The 16,733-nt window shown below is 42.1% G+C and overlaps 2 protein-coding genes across 2 annotated transcripts; one reads left to right on the forward strand and one right to left on the reverse strand.

Moving 5' to 3' along the window:
* The first annotated feature begins 3,876 nt into the window (after positions 1-3,876).
* LOC142364890 (feather keratin 4-like) lies at positions 3,877-4,227 on the forward strand. The gene has a single exon (XM_075445051.1). It carries the CDS (start codon positions 3,877-3,879, stop codon positions 4,225-4,227), a length of 351 nt encoding a protein of 116 aa, XP_075301166.1.
* Positions 4,228-12,312: 8,085 nt separating this feature from the next.
* Positions 12,313-13,046, reverse strand: LOC142364888 (uncharacterized). The gene is given in 3 exon segments (XM_075445042.1): positions 12,313-12,344; positions 12,347-12,529; positions 12,575-13,046. Coding segments are annotated over 3 exon segments (687 nt in total).
* Positions 13,047-16,733: the final 3,687 nt, after the last annotated feature.

Below are 16,733 nucleotides of genomic sequence, written 5' to 3' on the forward strand. Positions count from 1 at the left end.
CCGCGTGTATTGTGTGGGCCAAACAACAAATCACAGCAAATTGTGAGTGGTGGGTTACAACAGAAACAGCAATGCCATGCAGAAGCATTCAGTCTGCCTGGACTAAAGCAGCTTAAGCTATAGCTACGTCTTCTCTTTTAAACAACAAGCCAGACACTGGGAACACTGCCAGGGCATCAGCACTGTTCACTCTCAGTGGCCTGGCACCAGGTGCCTGCGATTATTGTTCAAACTTCAACAAGCTGTGTAGGATATCCAGGCTGTTGCTAATGCTGCCAATAAACACCAATTAGCTAAGCATGAGGTCTGAGATAAAAGCAAGAATTGTCAGAGCTGTTGTGAATGGTGAGAGAAGGGGATAGTACAGGGGGGCTCTGAGCTGCAAGGATTTTTACAGGTTGATTCAACTGTTTAAAGCCTCTGAGGCATCCATTTCTTTATAGTGAGTGAATTAATTACAATACAAAATTTATTGCAGATGGCACTCTGCTTGCTAGGGAAACTTCCATTTTCTGTATGTCTGCTTCTCTGTGTACAGATTTGGGGGCCACTTTTAGTATCTGGAGCCATTATATGGGGATTACAGTGAGTAAGCTTCCAGTTCCATCTTGATCAAGTTTTTTTTTCCAGGCATTTAGTCACTCACAGTTGTCTTGGGAGTATGTTCTTGTGTTATACAAAAAGTTTTAATTATAATCTGAATGTCTAGGTCTGTCTTTGATTATACAAAGAAAGCTGTGAACTTCTGATTCATGCACTCTAATTTGTCTCAAAGATCAGGCCGTGAAGTCATCCTGACTGTAGAATCAAGTGGCTGGAGTTAGAACAACGATTATTTTCAAGGAAGGCTGCAGGTATCTCTGAAAATGTTGCTAGATCCTTTTTTTAACCTCATAGCCTGATTTTTAAAAGTATTTTGTGTTTTCCAAGAAGAGCTTGGATGAAGGAAGAATAAAAAAAATTGATGAAAATAATCTATTGATACTGTTATCCAAACTAATTCCTCAAATAGCTGATAGATGCCAGTCGCTATGGAGAACGTGATTTTTCAAAAAGCCTGCTAGGCCCTTAAAAGATGGAGAAGTACTGTGGAATGGACAGGGTTGGTGAAACTAAAAAACGCTAGGGCAATTTATTGGAGAATCTACTTGAAATATGAGATGGCTTAAACCAAAACCTTGAGCTATTTTTTAATTAAAAATAAAAGAGCTGCAATTCCTGCAGCCAGGAACAGTGACATAAAATTTAGAACCCAGTGACTGACCTGCACTCCCAAATCTTAATAACATGTCGTTACAGAAGTGATAGGGGAATTCAAATATGGGTCATATATCTTAAATTTGCACATAATATGCTACTTTGCGTGCCTAGCACTTTAATAAATGCTTCTGATAAACTTTGAAGTTCTCAGGAACCTACGACCAAGCCAAACAAGTTTCTGTTCCCAGGGGATCTTCACAAAGACACTAATTTAGAGGTGATTTACATGTCTCAGTAGTTAAAGTGCTAGGAGAGCAAAAGCCTCAGTACTAATCCCTGTGTCTAGGATTGCTTGGGTATTTCACCCCTTTACTATTTCTCCTGCAAGACCCTCTACAGAAGAGGCTCAGTTTCATTGTGCAACCCAGAGACTGCTGTAAAGTGACAGAAAATTTGACTGCAGGCGAAGAAATTATTGACATTTTGTATAGTTGTGACACTTTTCCATCTGGCTACCATTGAGATATATATAACAAGTCTGTACCAGACACTGCAGGGACAGTTGGAGAAATGAATGTTTTTATTCTTGTACGTGACTTCCACCTCCACAGCTGAGTTTTGCACAGCCTTATCTTCTGCACCCCTCTTCACCGAGAACAAATGTCACCGAGCAATGCATCATATTTCTACATGTGGAAGTTAACCTAAAAGCAGCTGCTGATATTTTGAGGTCTGAGATAAGAATAAAAGTGGATTTGTGGATTCTTTAGCTAAAGAACTCCTAAGAGATCAGCCACAGAATTAGAGACAGCCAGCAAAGATCCTATATCAACAAGATTTGTGCTTCAGACTCTTCCACAGAAGTGCTATCATTTGATCTAATTTTGTTAGACTGGATTCTAATACTTTTTTTGTTTCCTCTTCAATGTCAAAGTAGCAGTATCTTCAGTGTTTTTCTAGTTATATCTCAGCCAGAGGGTACAAGGGACTGCGTTATGTAAATTATGCTTAATCTCCTTTAATGACACCAGGCAGATCCAAAAGAGTTTTGAAGGAAGAATAAATTCTGCTGAATTAATCATTCTAGTGTTCCCAGAAATTAACTTGGCCCAGAATATTTTAAGATGAAAGAAGCTTGTGGTCAGATATACATGCCACAAGATAAGGAAGTGAAGCAGTAATAAACACAAATACTGAGGCAAAAAACCATGTAATCAGTAGTGGCTCATAAATAATCATGCACAAAGAAAGTCCCAAGTTGTTGGGCAACCTGGGACTCGGTATAAAAACCTGAGCAACTCAAGGCTCTTCCATCCATTTCTCTTACCTTCTTTGCCTTGGTGGGTAAGGTAAGTCTGAAGCCATTTCTTCTTTCTTTATATGTTGAACTATTACCTTGCTGATTTTGTAGTTTTTTCTCACTAATGTTGCACTACATTCAGCTTTTTTCTCTGAGGAAGGAAGGGGTTTTCATATGAAAGTGGAAGGTTTCTGTTGGTGGTCAGTTGTAAAAGTCATTGAATGGGGTAAGTAGCCACAAGTTAGCGAGTGAGGTCTGTCTATTCAGCTTTGGGATCCAAATACGTTTGCAGGTCCTGCAGCTGAATATAAAATATTTGTAGTGAATTCTTGGGTCTGTTCAGAGTAGTGTGTTTGTCTGTGGGAAATTCAGCAAAGGCCAGAAGATCAGAAGAACACAGCGATACCGGCCAATACCGGCAGTCCTGGGTCACCAGCTCTCCACATAGAAAGCAATCATCAGTCCATGCCTGCTTTTGAAACTCAATTTGTAGTTCTTCCACAGTCAAGAATTGACTTCAGCCACTTGCTTCTCCATCGTCCAAAAAAACTACGAAGAGATTTGCACTGTAGCTTCTGAGATCTGTCGATAATTTTAATATAAATAGCAATACATAAAAATAGAAGTGTTCCTGAGTTCAGATGCCTGTCTTTCTATTTCTTGTTGAACAAATTTTAAGTGCTTAAGCTTCTATTTTCCACTCTCTAAAACTGGAACAAGGGTCCTCCAAGATGGAACATGCATGAAGGGAAGCAATAGAAATGAAATGGAAATGGTTCCTTGTGGTTTTAGCATTAGGTAGGGTGTTTGTCATCTTTGACTCCTTAGAGAAGAGGCAAGCCTTGGATCAGAAATAGTAAGCTAAGTCTTACCCATTCCAGCAGAGCACCTTCACCTGAAGGCTACAGGGTCAACCTCCAATTCCCCAGGACACACAAAGCCCTAATAGTCTGCTTGTGTGCAGCCACAACTGCACGGGGAAGTGTTGAAAGTGCCTTTTCCTGGGTAGGGTTATGGCCATGTGGTTAGGGCACTCTCTGCAGTGTGAACAAAGAGGCTTTCAACACCAGCATGTACCCCGGCTCCTGGGTGAATTGACCAACCATGGAGGCTTCAGGGTAAGTTCCCAACTGAGATGCACCAGTGCCACCTTCCCTAGCAGTCTCCTTAAAGAAAATGCAAGCTCAACCCGGTTTTCAAAGTACTTCCTCTAGATCTGGTGGAAAATGTCATCTTGCTCCCACAGAATCTCTTGTTTGTTAGTTATAATTTTCCTTTATCAGAGAATATCAGCTGTACAAAAAGGGTTTTATTTAAATTCATCTATTATATTTATTTATTTTTTTGTTTTGCAGATTTACCTCCATCCCACAAACATGTCCTGCTACGATCTGTGTCCTCCCACCTCCTGTGGCCCAACCCCCCTGGCAAACAGCTGCAATGAGCCCTGTGTCAGGCAGTGCCAGGACTCGACAGTGGTGATCCAGCCGTCTCCCGTGGTGGTGACCCTGCCCGGACCCATCCTCAGCTCCTTCCCTCAGAACACCGCTGTGGGATCCTCCGCATCCGCTGCTGTCGGGAGTGCGCTCAGTGCTGGAGGGGTCCCCATCTCCTCCGGCAGCTCCTTGGGATTGGGGAGCCTTGGCTATCCAGGCCTGGGCAGTGGGTACAGCCGGCCCTACCGTCGCTACAACACCTATCGCAGTGGTTTCTATGGGCCATGCTAAAGCGTGAGGAGCAAGCAGGAAGAAACGACCGGGAACACTGAAGCACGACACAGGACTGAGCTCATGGCCATGATTTTCAGATGTGATGTTAGACACCCACAGTCTGAAGTTAATGGAGCTGTGGGAGCTTGGCATCTGCTAAAATCAGGCCTCTGCTTGTCTTACTTTTGTTAGCTTTACTTTATAATTCTGATCAAATGTCTTGTTCTCTTACGCTTTTTTGTATTTGACAATGACTAGGTAAAATATGTAATGGTTAGAAATTTTTCTGCCTGACTGAATTACTACAGTCCTCTTAAACAATGAAGAAGGAAGATCTCATTTTGCTGAATGTGTCGCTGTGGGAGGGATGAGTGGGTACTGTCCTTAGCGGACGATGAAATGTATTACTTACACTTTACATTGCTTCCTTCCATTCCTCAGCCTCATTAAATACGTGCTGCATCATACTGCAAGTCTACCTGTATTTCTTCCTTCTCCCAGCCCCTTTTCCAGCTTGTGTGTGGTGAAATATGTCCCTTTTTGAGTCATCAGTTCCAGAAAACACTGTAAAAACAACTTCATGTCAATTGCCAGAGAAGGAGACAGATCTCAGTTGTGGAAAATTTTTTTCTTTTTTTACATGGTAAATCCAGCCTGAGACAATTTATCAAAGGCTAGGAAGAGATGAAGTTCACCTACAATGGGTGTTCCTCCTGCTGTTGCAGAAGTAGGAAAGCTTAAAGTAAGGGATTTGCTTCTGTTTACACTTTGAAGGCCCTTTACTTACTGTATATGGAGGGGAAAAGGCCCTTTAACTATTTTAATCTTGCTCTTTTATGAGACAATGTTTGTTTTGAGAGGAATATCTTTGAAGTGGGATGAGGATGGGACAATAAACTGATTTGAGAAGGGGGATTAACTGCCCTTCAAAGAGAAGTGGAATAGCCCAACTTCAGGGAAAAGCTCACTGAGGAGAATACTGTTTCTGCTTATGCTTCTGTAGATGTAATAGAAAAGAGCACCTATACAGAAAAGAGGACAGAGGGGTGCAGCAAGAAAATCTACAGGGGTGTGAGGAACACTAGAAAATATAGGAATAAACCTTTTTCTGAAACTCTGCCTCTGCTCATCTGTTCTCATCTTGCTGCACAAATAGGATACACTTGCTATTACCTGGGCAACCTGGAAGAAGATTGTGGCTTTGTTTACCCTACCTATGGTACTTAGGAAGATGCCTTTAAAAGAAGGGAGAGATTGTGCTTATCCTGAGCACAGCTGAGCTCCCTCAGCGCAGCGGCGGTAGGAGAGAGGCAGCAAGCTGGTACAGCCCTTTGAATGCAGCCCAGAGCTTGCTGAGGGGTGCAGCTCCTCTCGGCAGCTGAGAGCAGACCCTGGTAAGTCTTGGAGGGGAGGAAGAGCAGGCTTTGTGGTGGTTTTGTAAGGGAATTGGCCTTTTGAAATTGCTGGCATGGGAAGAACTTTTGGGAGAAAGAGATTAAAAGATTTTGAGTTCTAACCCCTTCTCAGGATGCCTTAATAAACTGACCTGCTGTGCTTATTAGATGTGAGCTTTGCCGTGTGTTATTTTGTTCTACCTTGATCATCTGCGTTGTAATAAAAGCAGTGTTTAAAGATTGGGAGCTTTGGTCCCCAAAGGAAGGAGGTTTGAAAAGTTCTGCCTGAAGGCTCTGGATGATTCAGTGTCCTGTCAGCTGATACAGCTCACAGCCTGATATCTGCGAAATTTCTTTCTTGGAGTCTTTGTCTAAGTCTGTACAGACAGATGCTGAACTGTAATTAAAGCCAGGGAAAGAAGCTGACAAAATTATGTTGACTGCAGTCATTAGTGGAGCTAAATTAAAGGAGGTACATCAATTCCATGAAAGAATTAATAATATCAAGGAGTAGGTTTTATTAGTGCCCAACAGAAGAGAATGGAAAGTTAGCAGTTTGATATTCAAATACAGCAGACGGCTGGTCTGAGGTAAATGTGTAATGTATTTTTTGCCATCTCAACTGAAGCTATTGCTTGATCAAAGGGGATGCATACCAAAGAAGTCGTCATCCATGTGCAATTGTTGCAAAATAGCTTTTTCTTATGGAGGTCAATCTGCATCTCTACCACAGCAGAGAAGTTACTGTTCCAGAGTATTGGTGTGGCTGGAAAGAGTTATGGCTGAGGCACTACAGTGAAGCTTCTTTAACATATGCAGGTGGACAGAAAACGACATTTCTCATGACAAAGTATATCTTCCTACTCTTGCAATCCCCCCTGCAATTCTCTATTAAGCTTTCTTCTAATCAACTGCACCAAACCTTTCCTCAGAGGTAACCTCTGTGCATGCACACTCTTTTCCAAAGTCAGGAACTTTCCTTCAAACATTCAGAAATTGTAGCAGAAAGGTCTGGTGGGCAGCTCACTTCTTGAAAACAAAAAGCAAAAACAATCCTCAAGCATCATTTTCCCCGTTTGTGCCTGTTCCAGACTTCTGCCTTTGGGTTAAAACTTTTCACAGCAACAAGCATAGCACAGTCCCAAAGTAAAAAGTTTCTCTGGTTTTGTAGTGAATCAGAAAGTGTTTTATTCACCTCTGCAGAACATGAGCTAGATTAGCAAGTTACAGAGCAAATTTTCTAGTCAAGATGAGCTCAGGTGCTGCCTCTCAAGTTTTTGTTGTGTTTGCTTTGGAAATGTCATACTGCTTTAGACTGGGGTCTGCATAATCCAGCAGCATGTGTGCAATAACCCATAGTACTAGGCAATAAAAGAGCAGCATGAAAACCAGTGTACGGTGGAGTGCACGTGGTCTGAACAAAAGAGCTGTCTGCATCTTCTCTTCCTCAGTTTATAAACTTGCATCTGTTAATATCTATCTCTGAATAGCTGGAACAAGCTGGTCCCATAGAAAAAAGAATCAAGTGAGCTGTTTTTGCAGGACAGTAAGTATTTGCTACTGCTGTCAGTGAAAACGTATTTCAGTATCATATTTTGTAAAGCTAAAACCAGAATTGCAGCGTCTGCTGTGCATACAGGGATAAGGGAAGAGGCAGGCAGGCTCTGAAGAGCAAGAGCCTTTGTAGCTTTCTCAGGCTGCCTGGAGGATCTGGGACATTCTTACACATTTACTAGCTTGTCCCTGCATTATTTCTTTTTTCTTTTGCATATGGCTGGGTTCCCATTAGTGAAATTGTTTTGTTTACTGTTAGTGTTTATTGCCTGGACTTATCCTGGCATTGGATGAAAACAACGATCCATGGTGTCTCTTTCATCTTTTTGGTTTGCATCCATTAAATATGCCTGGCTCCATTACACGGACTCCACCTTCCCAAAAGGTGGATGAGTCAAAATTCCATTTGGTTGGGAGTTCTGTCTGCTCTTTAGCATTTTGGTCACACTGGTCCATGGGAGTACCACCCGCTGTCACAGCAAGAGCTTTTAATTAAAGTTCTGAGTGTGCAATTTCATCCCTGATAAGTGACTGTAAGATTTAGAATCACTACCTCTTGTAATATCCCAAAACTTTCAGCTCCTGGGATGAGCAGATGGAGCCAGCCAGGCCAACTAGACATCTGATCACCTTCAGGAGAGGACTTCTGATTCTTTTTGTAATCACTATACCTTTGATGAATTTGTTTTCAAAGCCACCTGTTTCTCTTATGGTAGATAAATAGTTCTTGCTATAAATTAGTGTTTTTTAACATTTTGATGCAGCAGTAGTGTGTCTCTGTGTGTGCATTGGTAAGAGCGTTGGGGAAAGACTGGTAAATCTCAAGGGATAGGGGAGCATCCGTCAGTAGTGTCACTGATGGGAGTCATCACATACCTAAGGACATACAGTGACTGATGGTTAGAATGGGATTTTTAACCTGTGATTTTGTGCAAATACTTGCTTGTATTTTAAGTAAAAACTGGAAGGACTCCAGTTTATGACACCACACATTGTGAGGAAGTTAAATTCGTTAGTAATCCTGGTCACAAATTTTAAATGCTGATCATGTTCAAATAGTGTCACATACCTTCACATTTTCTGATCATGCATTATTTGCATGTCTGAGCCATTGATGAAAATATGTTGTAAACTTTGAAGACTTTTCTTCTTCAGAACTGTGCAATCAACATTTACTTCCTAGGAGATCTTTGTGAAGACGCTCAGTTAAGAGGTAATTTGCATGTCTCCAGCTAAGTGATTTAAACATTAGAAGAGAAGAGATTGGAATACTGATCCTTGCCCTAAAGTCTGCTTATGCATTGTATGCAATTACTTTTTAATCTAGAAATTATCTTTGAAAAAGAAATTGAATTGTTGCATATTGCAATGTTCTTTAAGACCATGCAAAATGAAGACAACGTTATTTGCTTTCAAAAAAGGGAAAGAAGAATATTACAAACTTCTGTAAGTAGCTACCATTAATTTGGAGTATAATTTTTTATGATAGTGCAAGACACAGTCAGGGAAAATAATAATTTAATGGCAAATGTAAAACTTTTAGGCGACTTTAATGATCCCATAGGTAGGCTTGTGCCAGACTTTGAGTACCAATGTCTCTGACTAGCCTAAAATTCAAATACATCTACAATCTGACCTGAATTGTTTTCCTGGCGTTTGATGTAGGAAGAAAGCTGAAACTGCAGACTCCTTAGATGAAGGACTTTCACACTCAGTTCCCAAATTGAAGAACTATGTCTCAAATGCCTTCATGGAAGTGTGGTAGTTTAGTATTAAATGAATAGATCAGACTGCTGATACTCTTTCATCCTGTCTTCTGAGTCAAGAATGTAAAACATGGTCCCTCCAATAATCTATTTCCCAGTAGCTACCTCTGAGACGGGTAAAGTGCAATTAGCTCTGAAAAGTGCTTTCTGTAACAGTATTATTTTTTGAATCTGTCTGGATGTTTGAGAGGAATTTGGCAAACCTACAGTCTGATTCGGAGTCAGAAACAGTAACTTCAGGCTGTTTGGACTGAGATGTGTCAAAAACTTGTGCTCTTCATGGAGAGAGAAGGGGGATTTCACAGGGGAGTTCACATACGTCTTTCCTAATACATGTATTCATCTGCGTCAAATGACGTACATTGCATACATTGTCCTTAGGATGCAGAATAATGTCTTTAGTAACTCAGATGAATCACTTGATGTGACCAGGAATTAAATGGGCTCATAAGATTTTCAGATAAAAGAAATCTCTATAGTGGAATGCATACGTTATGGTAAGGAAATTAAACGAAGGCAATAAATACAAACAGTGAGGAAAAAGTAAATCATCAGCTGGGAATATTATGCATACAAGAAGTCTTTAGTAATTGGCTGCTAAATAGCTACATGCACAAAGTACGTCTCAGATCCTCAGGCACTCTAAGACACAGTATAAAAGCCAGCACAGTGAGAGCTGCTGCCATCCACTTCTGCTTGATTCTCCTTGGTGAAAAGGGTAAGTCAGAATCTGCTCACCATCTTTCAGTGCCCTGAATTGTTGCCTGCATTGTATTTTATTTTTATGCTTTCTTGTCTATAGCAATCTAAGGTTTATGCTCTTTACCAGTGTGTGTGGGAGACCTGCAAGCAGCTCTTTCTCTAAAAGAGGGTAGCTCTTCTTTGAAGGGTGGCATTTGCTGGACACAGGATATCAGTCTCATTTTCCCTTTGTGTCACCGGATCGTTCAGTTCCAAGATGTTCAAATCTCTGCATGTGAATTGCTCAGCAACTAGAAGTGGATGTGGAGAACCTGTACAGTGATTTGTGGCTTTCTCAGAGCTTTTTCTATATAAACAAGTAAGTGGGCTCAAATTTTCAAAAGTGTGCTGAGCAATATTGAAAGTATATCCCTTCTTGCACCACGATACCATGAAAATAATCCTTCTCTGCTCCTAAGCACTTTGGGACCAGGAATTTTGATTCATCTCCTTCTAAAATGCTCTGAATACTCTGGTGCTACAATTCCATTGCAGTCCCTCAGTAATCTGTAACTGTTGCAGGGCTGCACATATTCTGGAGGACTGTTGTGGGAAATGAGCTATCAAAGACTGCTCAGGAGCAGGCAGAGCTACCCCTTGAGCTGTCTTCTGTAGTGTAGAGGAGTTTGAGTTTCTTTGCAGTCTCCTTTCAACCTAAGACTAACACATTACTTCATTCTCGACGTGGTCTCCAGTTAGTTTCTTGCATTCTCCATCATCTTAGCAGCTTAATTACATGACTATAATTACAACTTACTCCATGTGTTTACTTCCTTCCCTGTATTTCAGACTTAGTTCCATCCTGCAGACATGTCTTGCTATGATCTGTGTCCTCCCACCACCTGTGGTCCAACTCCGCTGGCGAATAGCTGCAATGAGCCCTGCGTCAGGCAGTGCCAGGACTCGACATACGTGATCCAGCCCTCTCCTGTGGTGGTGACCCTGCCCGGCCCAATCCTCAGCTCCTTCCCACAAAATACCACGGTGGGATCCTCAGCATCTGCAGCTGTAGGGGATGCTCTCAACACCGCGGGGGTCCCTATCTCCTCTGGCAGCTCCTTGGGACTCGGGAGCCTTGGATATTCAGGTCTAGGTGGCCTTTCTGGGAGGTCCTACCGTCGTTACAACCGGTGTGGGCCATGATAAAGCCTTGGGGAAAAACCACAAAGGAACAACCAGAAGCTTACAAGCGTGACCCGGATGCAGGACTGAGTTCATGACCATGGCCATATGTTTGCTGACCACCCTCAGCTTTTCCCTAAGCTAATGGGACTGCAGGAGCTTGGCACTTCTGATTTAATGCCTTTCTGTGTTATCAACGAGGTGAAAAATGTAACTTTTATTGTTGCATGTAGGAGCTGGGTGTCCAGCTGTAAAGCATTGCCTTGAAATGGATGATTAGTTTTATCCATACTCAACCCTACTGCTTTCTTATGCTGTACATATTTTTAAGATTCTAATTCTCACTTATTAAATTTATGACGCATCATCATATGTCTCTTGCAATGTTCTTCCTCTCTTTTCCTCTTTGGAGCCTTCTCGGGGAGAAATTGTCCTGTGCTTAAATTGTCCGTGTGAGGCAGATCTTCATTTAAATCATACCACAGCAATTAGTAGGGAGGTAATCATAGATAAATGTGAGCAATGAGTAATACTCCCTTTTTGATTGGGTATGTTTTCCCTTAGTCAGCACTTCTTTAAGTACAATATGAAATAATCATTCCTGGATAACAATCAATGGGGGAAAAGAGGTGGGAAACCTAATGCTGTCTTACAGGCAACATATAATTTCATTTATTTGGAGCTCAAAAATCCCAGCAATCTCTGGTATAATTTTCATACTCACATTTTAGATTATGAAGAAGATTTTGCCTTCAGCAAAGAATGGCTGTAAATATCAGGAAGAACATTTAAATATCAACACTTTAAAAAAAAATGACGTATGATCCCTCATTTGTTGGCTTGCTCATTTAGGAATGCTGCAATAAGTGGTAAGTAGTTATTAAATTATGTGGTGATCTGGGGGCCTTTGGGGTGTCGCCAGAAATCCACAGAGCAATAGCAACTACCCTGCCAGTTCTGAACCTTGGGGAAGATAATGGCTGCTAAATTGTTAAGCAAACATTCGTGAAAACAATGCTGTTGGTGTCTTAAAGATCCCAATTAAACTTTCATTCCACATTTTAAAGAGAGGCTGAGCAGGGCAGATGGTTTGAGAAGTTTACTCAGCACACCAGGAAGCGTTGCTCCTGGAGGAGGCTACAGGACGAACGAAAACCAGAGAGGCTCTTGTGCAACACCACCGGGTTTTAATGTGAAAGAGAAGTATACCAGCCAATTACAGAAAGAGAAAGTGATACAAGGGGAAGAGTGTGATGCAGGTATCACGCTCTGGCACCAGTGCCCCTTGCGGGACCCAGGGGACAGCCGAGGTGAAGGAGGGATGCAGGGGATACCGCGGCTGAGCTGTGCAGCCAGGGCACGCTGTGGAACAGGGTAGTTGGCTGCTGGGCACACACAGCCTCCTCCTCTCCCCGTGCCAGGCAAGCTCATACGTGCTGCTGGTCCCCATAGCTCATGCTCCATGTGCTCATGTCGTGGTCCTTGCTTCAGGGCTCTTGCTGGTTCTGAGCACCTTCCTGGAGGCTTTAGAAAGCCCCATAGCTCCCACGGCGGGACCTCCCCACCTCTGGGCACCAGGGAGGTAATACCCTGTGCCACAGGAGGAGAAGCCAGAGCTGTAGGACCTCCCGCAGTTGCTAAAGCTGCTGGACCCCTGTTGGCCCCCATAGCCCAGAGAACCCCTGTAGCCCAGCTCATCTCCATAACCGAGAATATGGCTATACCCAAGTGAGCCCCTGTAGCCTCCACAGTCCCCCAGACCAAAGGAGCTCCCATAACCCCGGCAGCCCCCAGAACCAGAGGAACTCCCCAAGCCCAGGGAGCTCCCATAGCCCCCCAGAGCATAGGAACTCAAATAGCCCCGGTACCCCCCAGAGCCAGAGGAACCCTCCAAGCCCAGGGATCTCCTGTAACTCCCATAGCCCAGGGAACTTCTGTAACTCCCATAGCCTCCCAAACCAAAGAGGCCCCCAAACCTCCGTGAGCTCCCATAGCCTCCCAACCCCAAGGAGCCACCACAGCCCTGGGGGCTGTGGGAACCAAAGGTATTCCCCAGCCAGGCTGGGCCTGACGATTTCACAATGCTCCCCTGCGGAAAAGAGCTGAGTATGGGGCCCGGGACTGTCACCACAGCTGGTGGGGGGAAGATCACTGCTCTGGAGTCAGGGCATTGCTGCACACATGGCTCATTGTAGCTCTTGGCAATTGGCTGAGGGCAGGTCACCTCACGGGGTCGGTAGGACTCGTTGTAGCAAGACATCCTTTGTGTGACAGCTGGGAGTCTGCAATGCACAGCAGTAAGGAGATTTTGGATACAAAAATTTTCATCTGACTCTAGATGCCTGTGCTTGCTTTATAGTTAGAGGCAATCGTGACAGCCTAGAGTTCATTACCTTGCAAGGTATACATACATCTGGTCATATACATCACATTCTAGATCCTGTTTACTGTCAAGATCCCCTAGATGTCATGCGCAGACGCAGACATCTAGTGTCTTGCATGGTAAACCCCACACTTGATATCAGTGCTTTTGCTTGTAGCGTGATTAAGCTAATTTATTAAGACCAGCTGAAACAGACTGAAGTTTGATAATGTATTTACTGCAAGCTAAGAAAAGACATATCAGATACAGCCAATAATTTCTACAGTTTGTTATTTCTTCTGCTATAGCACTCAACTTCCAAATAGGAGTATTTTCCCTTCTGGGGCAAGCACTGCCACAAGGTGGTAGATGCTATGATCATTCAGATATTTTTAATTTTCATAATGCATGTAGATCCTGAATTGGAACTGAAATGCCTGGGAAATGGTTATACATAGCCTAATAAATCTTCCTATTTTGTTCCAAGGGTGACATCTTCTGACACCCATAGTTCTCCAGATCCATAGCATCACGTAGAATTTAACATCAACAGAAAAATTCTCGCGTAGGATAGAGGTTGAGCTAAATCAGACTTACCCTGTTCACCAAGAAGAATAAGCCATGTGATGTGGATAGAGAGGCTTTGGAGTGGGGACAGCTTTTATACAGCTCTCAGACTGCTTACAGATATGAAACACCCTTTGTGCCTCAGGTCCTACATAGTAACAAGACAAGCTTCCTGTTGAGGGATTAAATTTTGATTGCTTTGTGCTGCCACTCCCCAGTTTCAACAAGAGGTGTGATACGATGTCAGTACCAACTTGTGGGCATTGGTCTGGTGAATGACGAGATCTTTCAGACATCTAACTCCCAGCACCAGCATTGGGGCATCTGCTGTTTAATTCCACTTTAAGATAGAAAGTTTGATTTTTAGGGTAGAGAAGTAAGGATCAGTTAAAGTTGTCTGTCTTTTAACGATAGTGACATTTAAGTGAATACTGTGAAAATACATGCAAGATGGATAAAAACTGGAAGAGAGGTAATAGAAAAAGGGAGAATTTCAGGTATTTGCATCTGATTCAGAAACATGCATTTGCAGCTCAAATACCATTAATTGCTCCTGAATTATAAGGTGGATTCCGTTGTTCTTTTTACTATTGTCTTTGAAATGTCATTGAGGCAGTGACACTTCAGAGCTTTTCCAGATCCTCCTAGGAATGATAAGAGGCTTTACAAACACCCACTAAAAATTAATATTTGATGTGCCGTACTATTGCTATGCACAAACAGGCAACTATCAGCATGCTAATCTTGTGCAAGAGCATCAGTTTAGAGAAGTGTGAATGAAGTGCTGTATGTTGTTAGGTACACCATCACGCATAAGAAAGGGGTCATTTAGAGGTGAGAGCAAGCAATCAGGAAAGTGTAAGAGCAGAGATTTTAGGACATCAGTTTGAGACCCCTTGTTTTTCAGAACATGGAGACATAGTCTGTTAAGCCTGAAAATTCAGATAATTTTTACTGATGCTCTTTTTTCCCTCCCTAGAATTTAAGGCAACAGACATTTTAGGTATATTAGCAAAATACTGGTTCATTAAGGGAGATGAAGCTACTATCTGTAGTCTGTAGCATGGACGTGTCATAATCTCCCGAAACATATTAATACTTAGTAAAATAAAGAACTTGATATCATGAAAGAAAATCAAATCATTGCAAGCATTGAAGTTATAAATCACAGTCCGGTTAGGGTTTCAAAAGGAGTAACATTGGGTGACATATTTTTAAATTATACTGTTTCATAACAAGAGAGCTTCTAAATCCTGCCCTTCTTCATTTCATTTGGTAATAACAGAAGCTATAAGCACTAAGTACTAACGAGTGTTTGTGAAGCAGCTGAAAGTCATAATCTTCCAGATGCTTGATGACACTTCAAAGGCACAGTGAGCTTACAGTTTAGGGGTAATTTATAACCTGTCTTTTGCAATATTGTAAAATTAGAAAACAACAGATTTGCAAATAACTGTATGATGCCACAGACTTATCCCATTAGAATATATCCCTTTTCTAATACTATTTTATTAATTTCCCACTTTGTCATAAGTGGTCAGTACTTCTGGGTGGGGAGAAATAAAATTAGGACTGGTTTTTAATGTATTTCTAACTGAACTTCTAGAAGCAGAGATTTCAAATAAAATTTTGAAATGTATGGTATGAACTTTAGGCAGAGACTCTGTCAACAGTTCCGGCTATATCAATAAGGCCTTTTCTGCCTCTACAGAGGTGTCACTCAGCCTAGCCATTCCTCTGTTAACCTAGTATCATCTGAATTGTCTCTGTAGACTTCAGCGAAGGATGTTGGAAGAGATTTCGATAGACGGATGCTAGCTCCACTTGGGTTGTGGTTAATATATCTAATGAAGTTGGGACTGTATCATTCCCCTATATAATTGGACAGGTGCAGTAAATCAGGCACAGGTCTCCCCGATTGGGTTAATTGCTGGTAACGAGAAAAGCTTAGAGCACTACCTAAAAACTTTACTAGGGCTCACTGCTTTCACGTTGTTATCAGCAGTAGTGATATTCCATCAGGAATGAGCCTCCCTCTTGTCTGCTCTTTGCTCTGCTGTAGAACAACATTTACAGATCCCCAGCCAACTGCGAGGAGAACTTGTGTCCTCTCAGAGCCAAACTTCTAGGTCATGTTGGATGACCTTCACCTGGTTTGTGCACATGGCACCAAAAAAGGCTCCACACCACGGAAGTACTACTTTGGACATTAAAATGGGAGTACTGTGACGCACAGCTTGTTCTGGTTTTCAGTCAATGACTGTACTGTAACCCTTCAGCTGCAAGTTCCCAAAATCCTCTAAAATGACAATCAGAGATGACTGATTGTCATCAGCAGTTGTATCACACCCACTCTAACAGTTGGGAGGGATAGTGCTGAGGTGGTGAAATTAAAGCTCCCACTATTGGCTTTGTTTTGTAACAAATAAGGACCAGAGGCACGAAGGGTGGCTTAAAGAAGCATATAAAAGCTCGTCTCACCTGCAGACCTTCCATCGACTTCTCTCATTTCAGGCTCTACAGTGAACGAGGTAAGTGTGATTTCACTCATTCTTGCTACTACTATTGGTTTACTTTAACAATGCTTTTGTTACAGAGATGATTCCTACATGTGTTTTTACAGACTTTTACCTTTTGTGTCCTTCTGAAAATGTGTCTTTGTCCACATGCACTATCAGGAGTTGCTGTATTAGGATAGGAAATAGCTCTCCAAGCTATAGAAATATTTCAGGTGACTTTCACCTCATAAAGTGTAAATTAATACATACAATCAGTAAGCCTTTTCTCCTACTCTTGTTGGCTGCTTTTTCACTGGTTCTTAAACTTTCTGAGTGCATCCTTGCCAGTCCAAGTTGCTACAGATGGATCTATCTGTCTAACTTCTCCAGTATGGAATTTCTGTTTCATGTCAAATCATTTACAAAGGTGATCATGATGATATAAAAGAAAGGTTTAAGTTTGAGTGGATATAAGAATGAAATTTTTTTCTTAGCATGTATGAATTTATTTCTTTCCCTG

Source organism: Opisthocomus hoazin, chromosome 30 (assembly GCF_030867145.1).
Source record: "Opisthocomus hoazin isolate bOpiHoa1 chromosome 30, bOpiHoa1.hap1, whole genome shotgun sequence".
In the NCBI taxonomy this organism is placed as follows: Eukaryota; Metazoa; Chordata; class Aves; order Opisthocomiformes; family Opisthocomidae; genus Opisthocomus; species Opisthocomus hoazin.

Bases quoted from the DNA above. Each gene is read 5' to 3' on its own strand.
- LOC142364890 (XM_075445051.1), top strand. From the start codon at position 3,877: ATGTCCTGCTACGATCTGTGTCCTCCCACCTCCTGTGGCCCAACCCCC.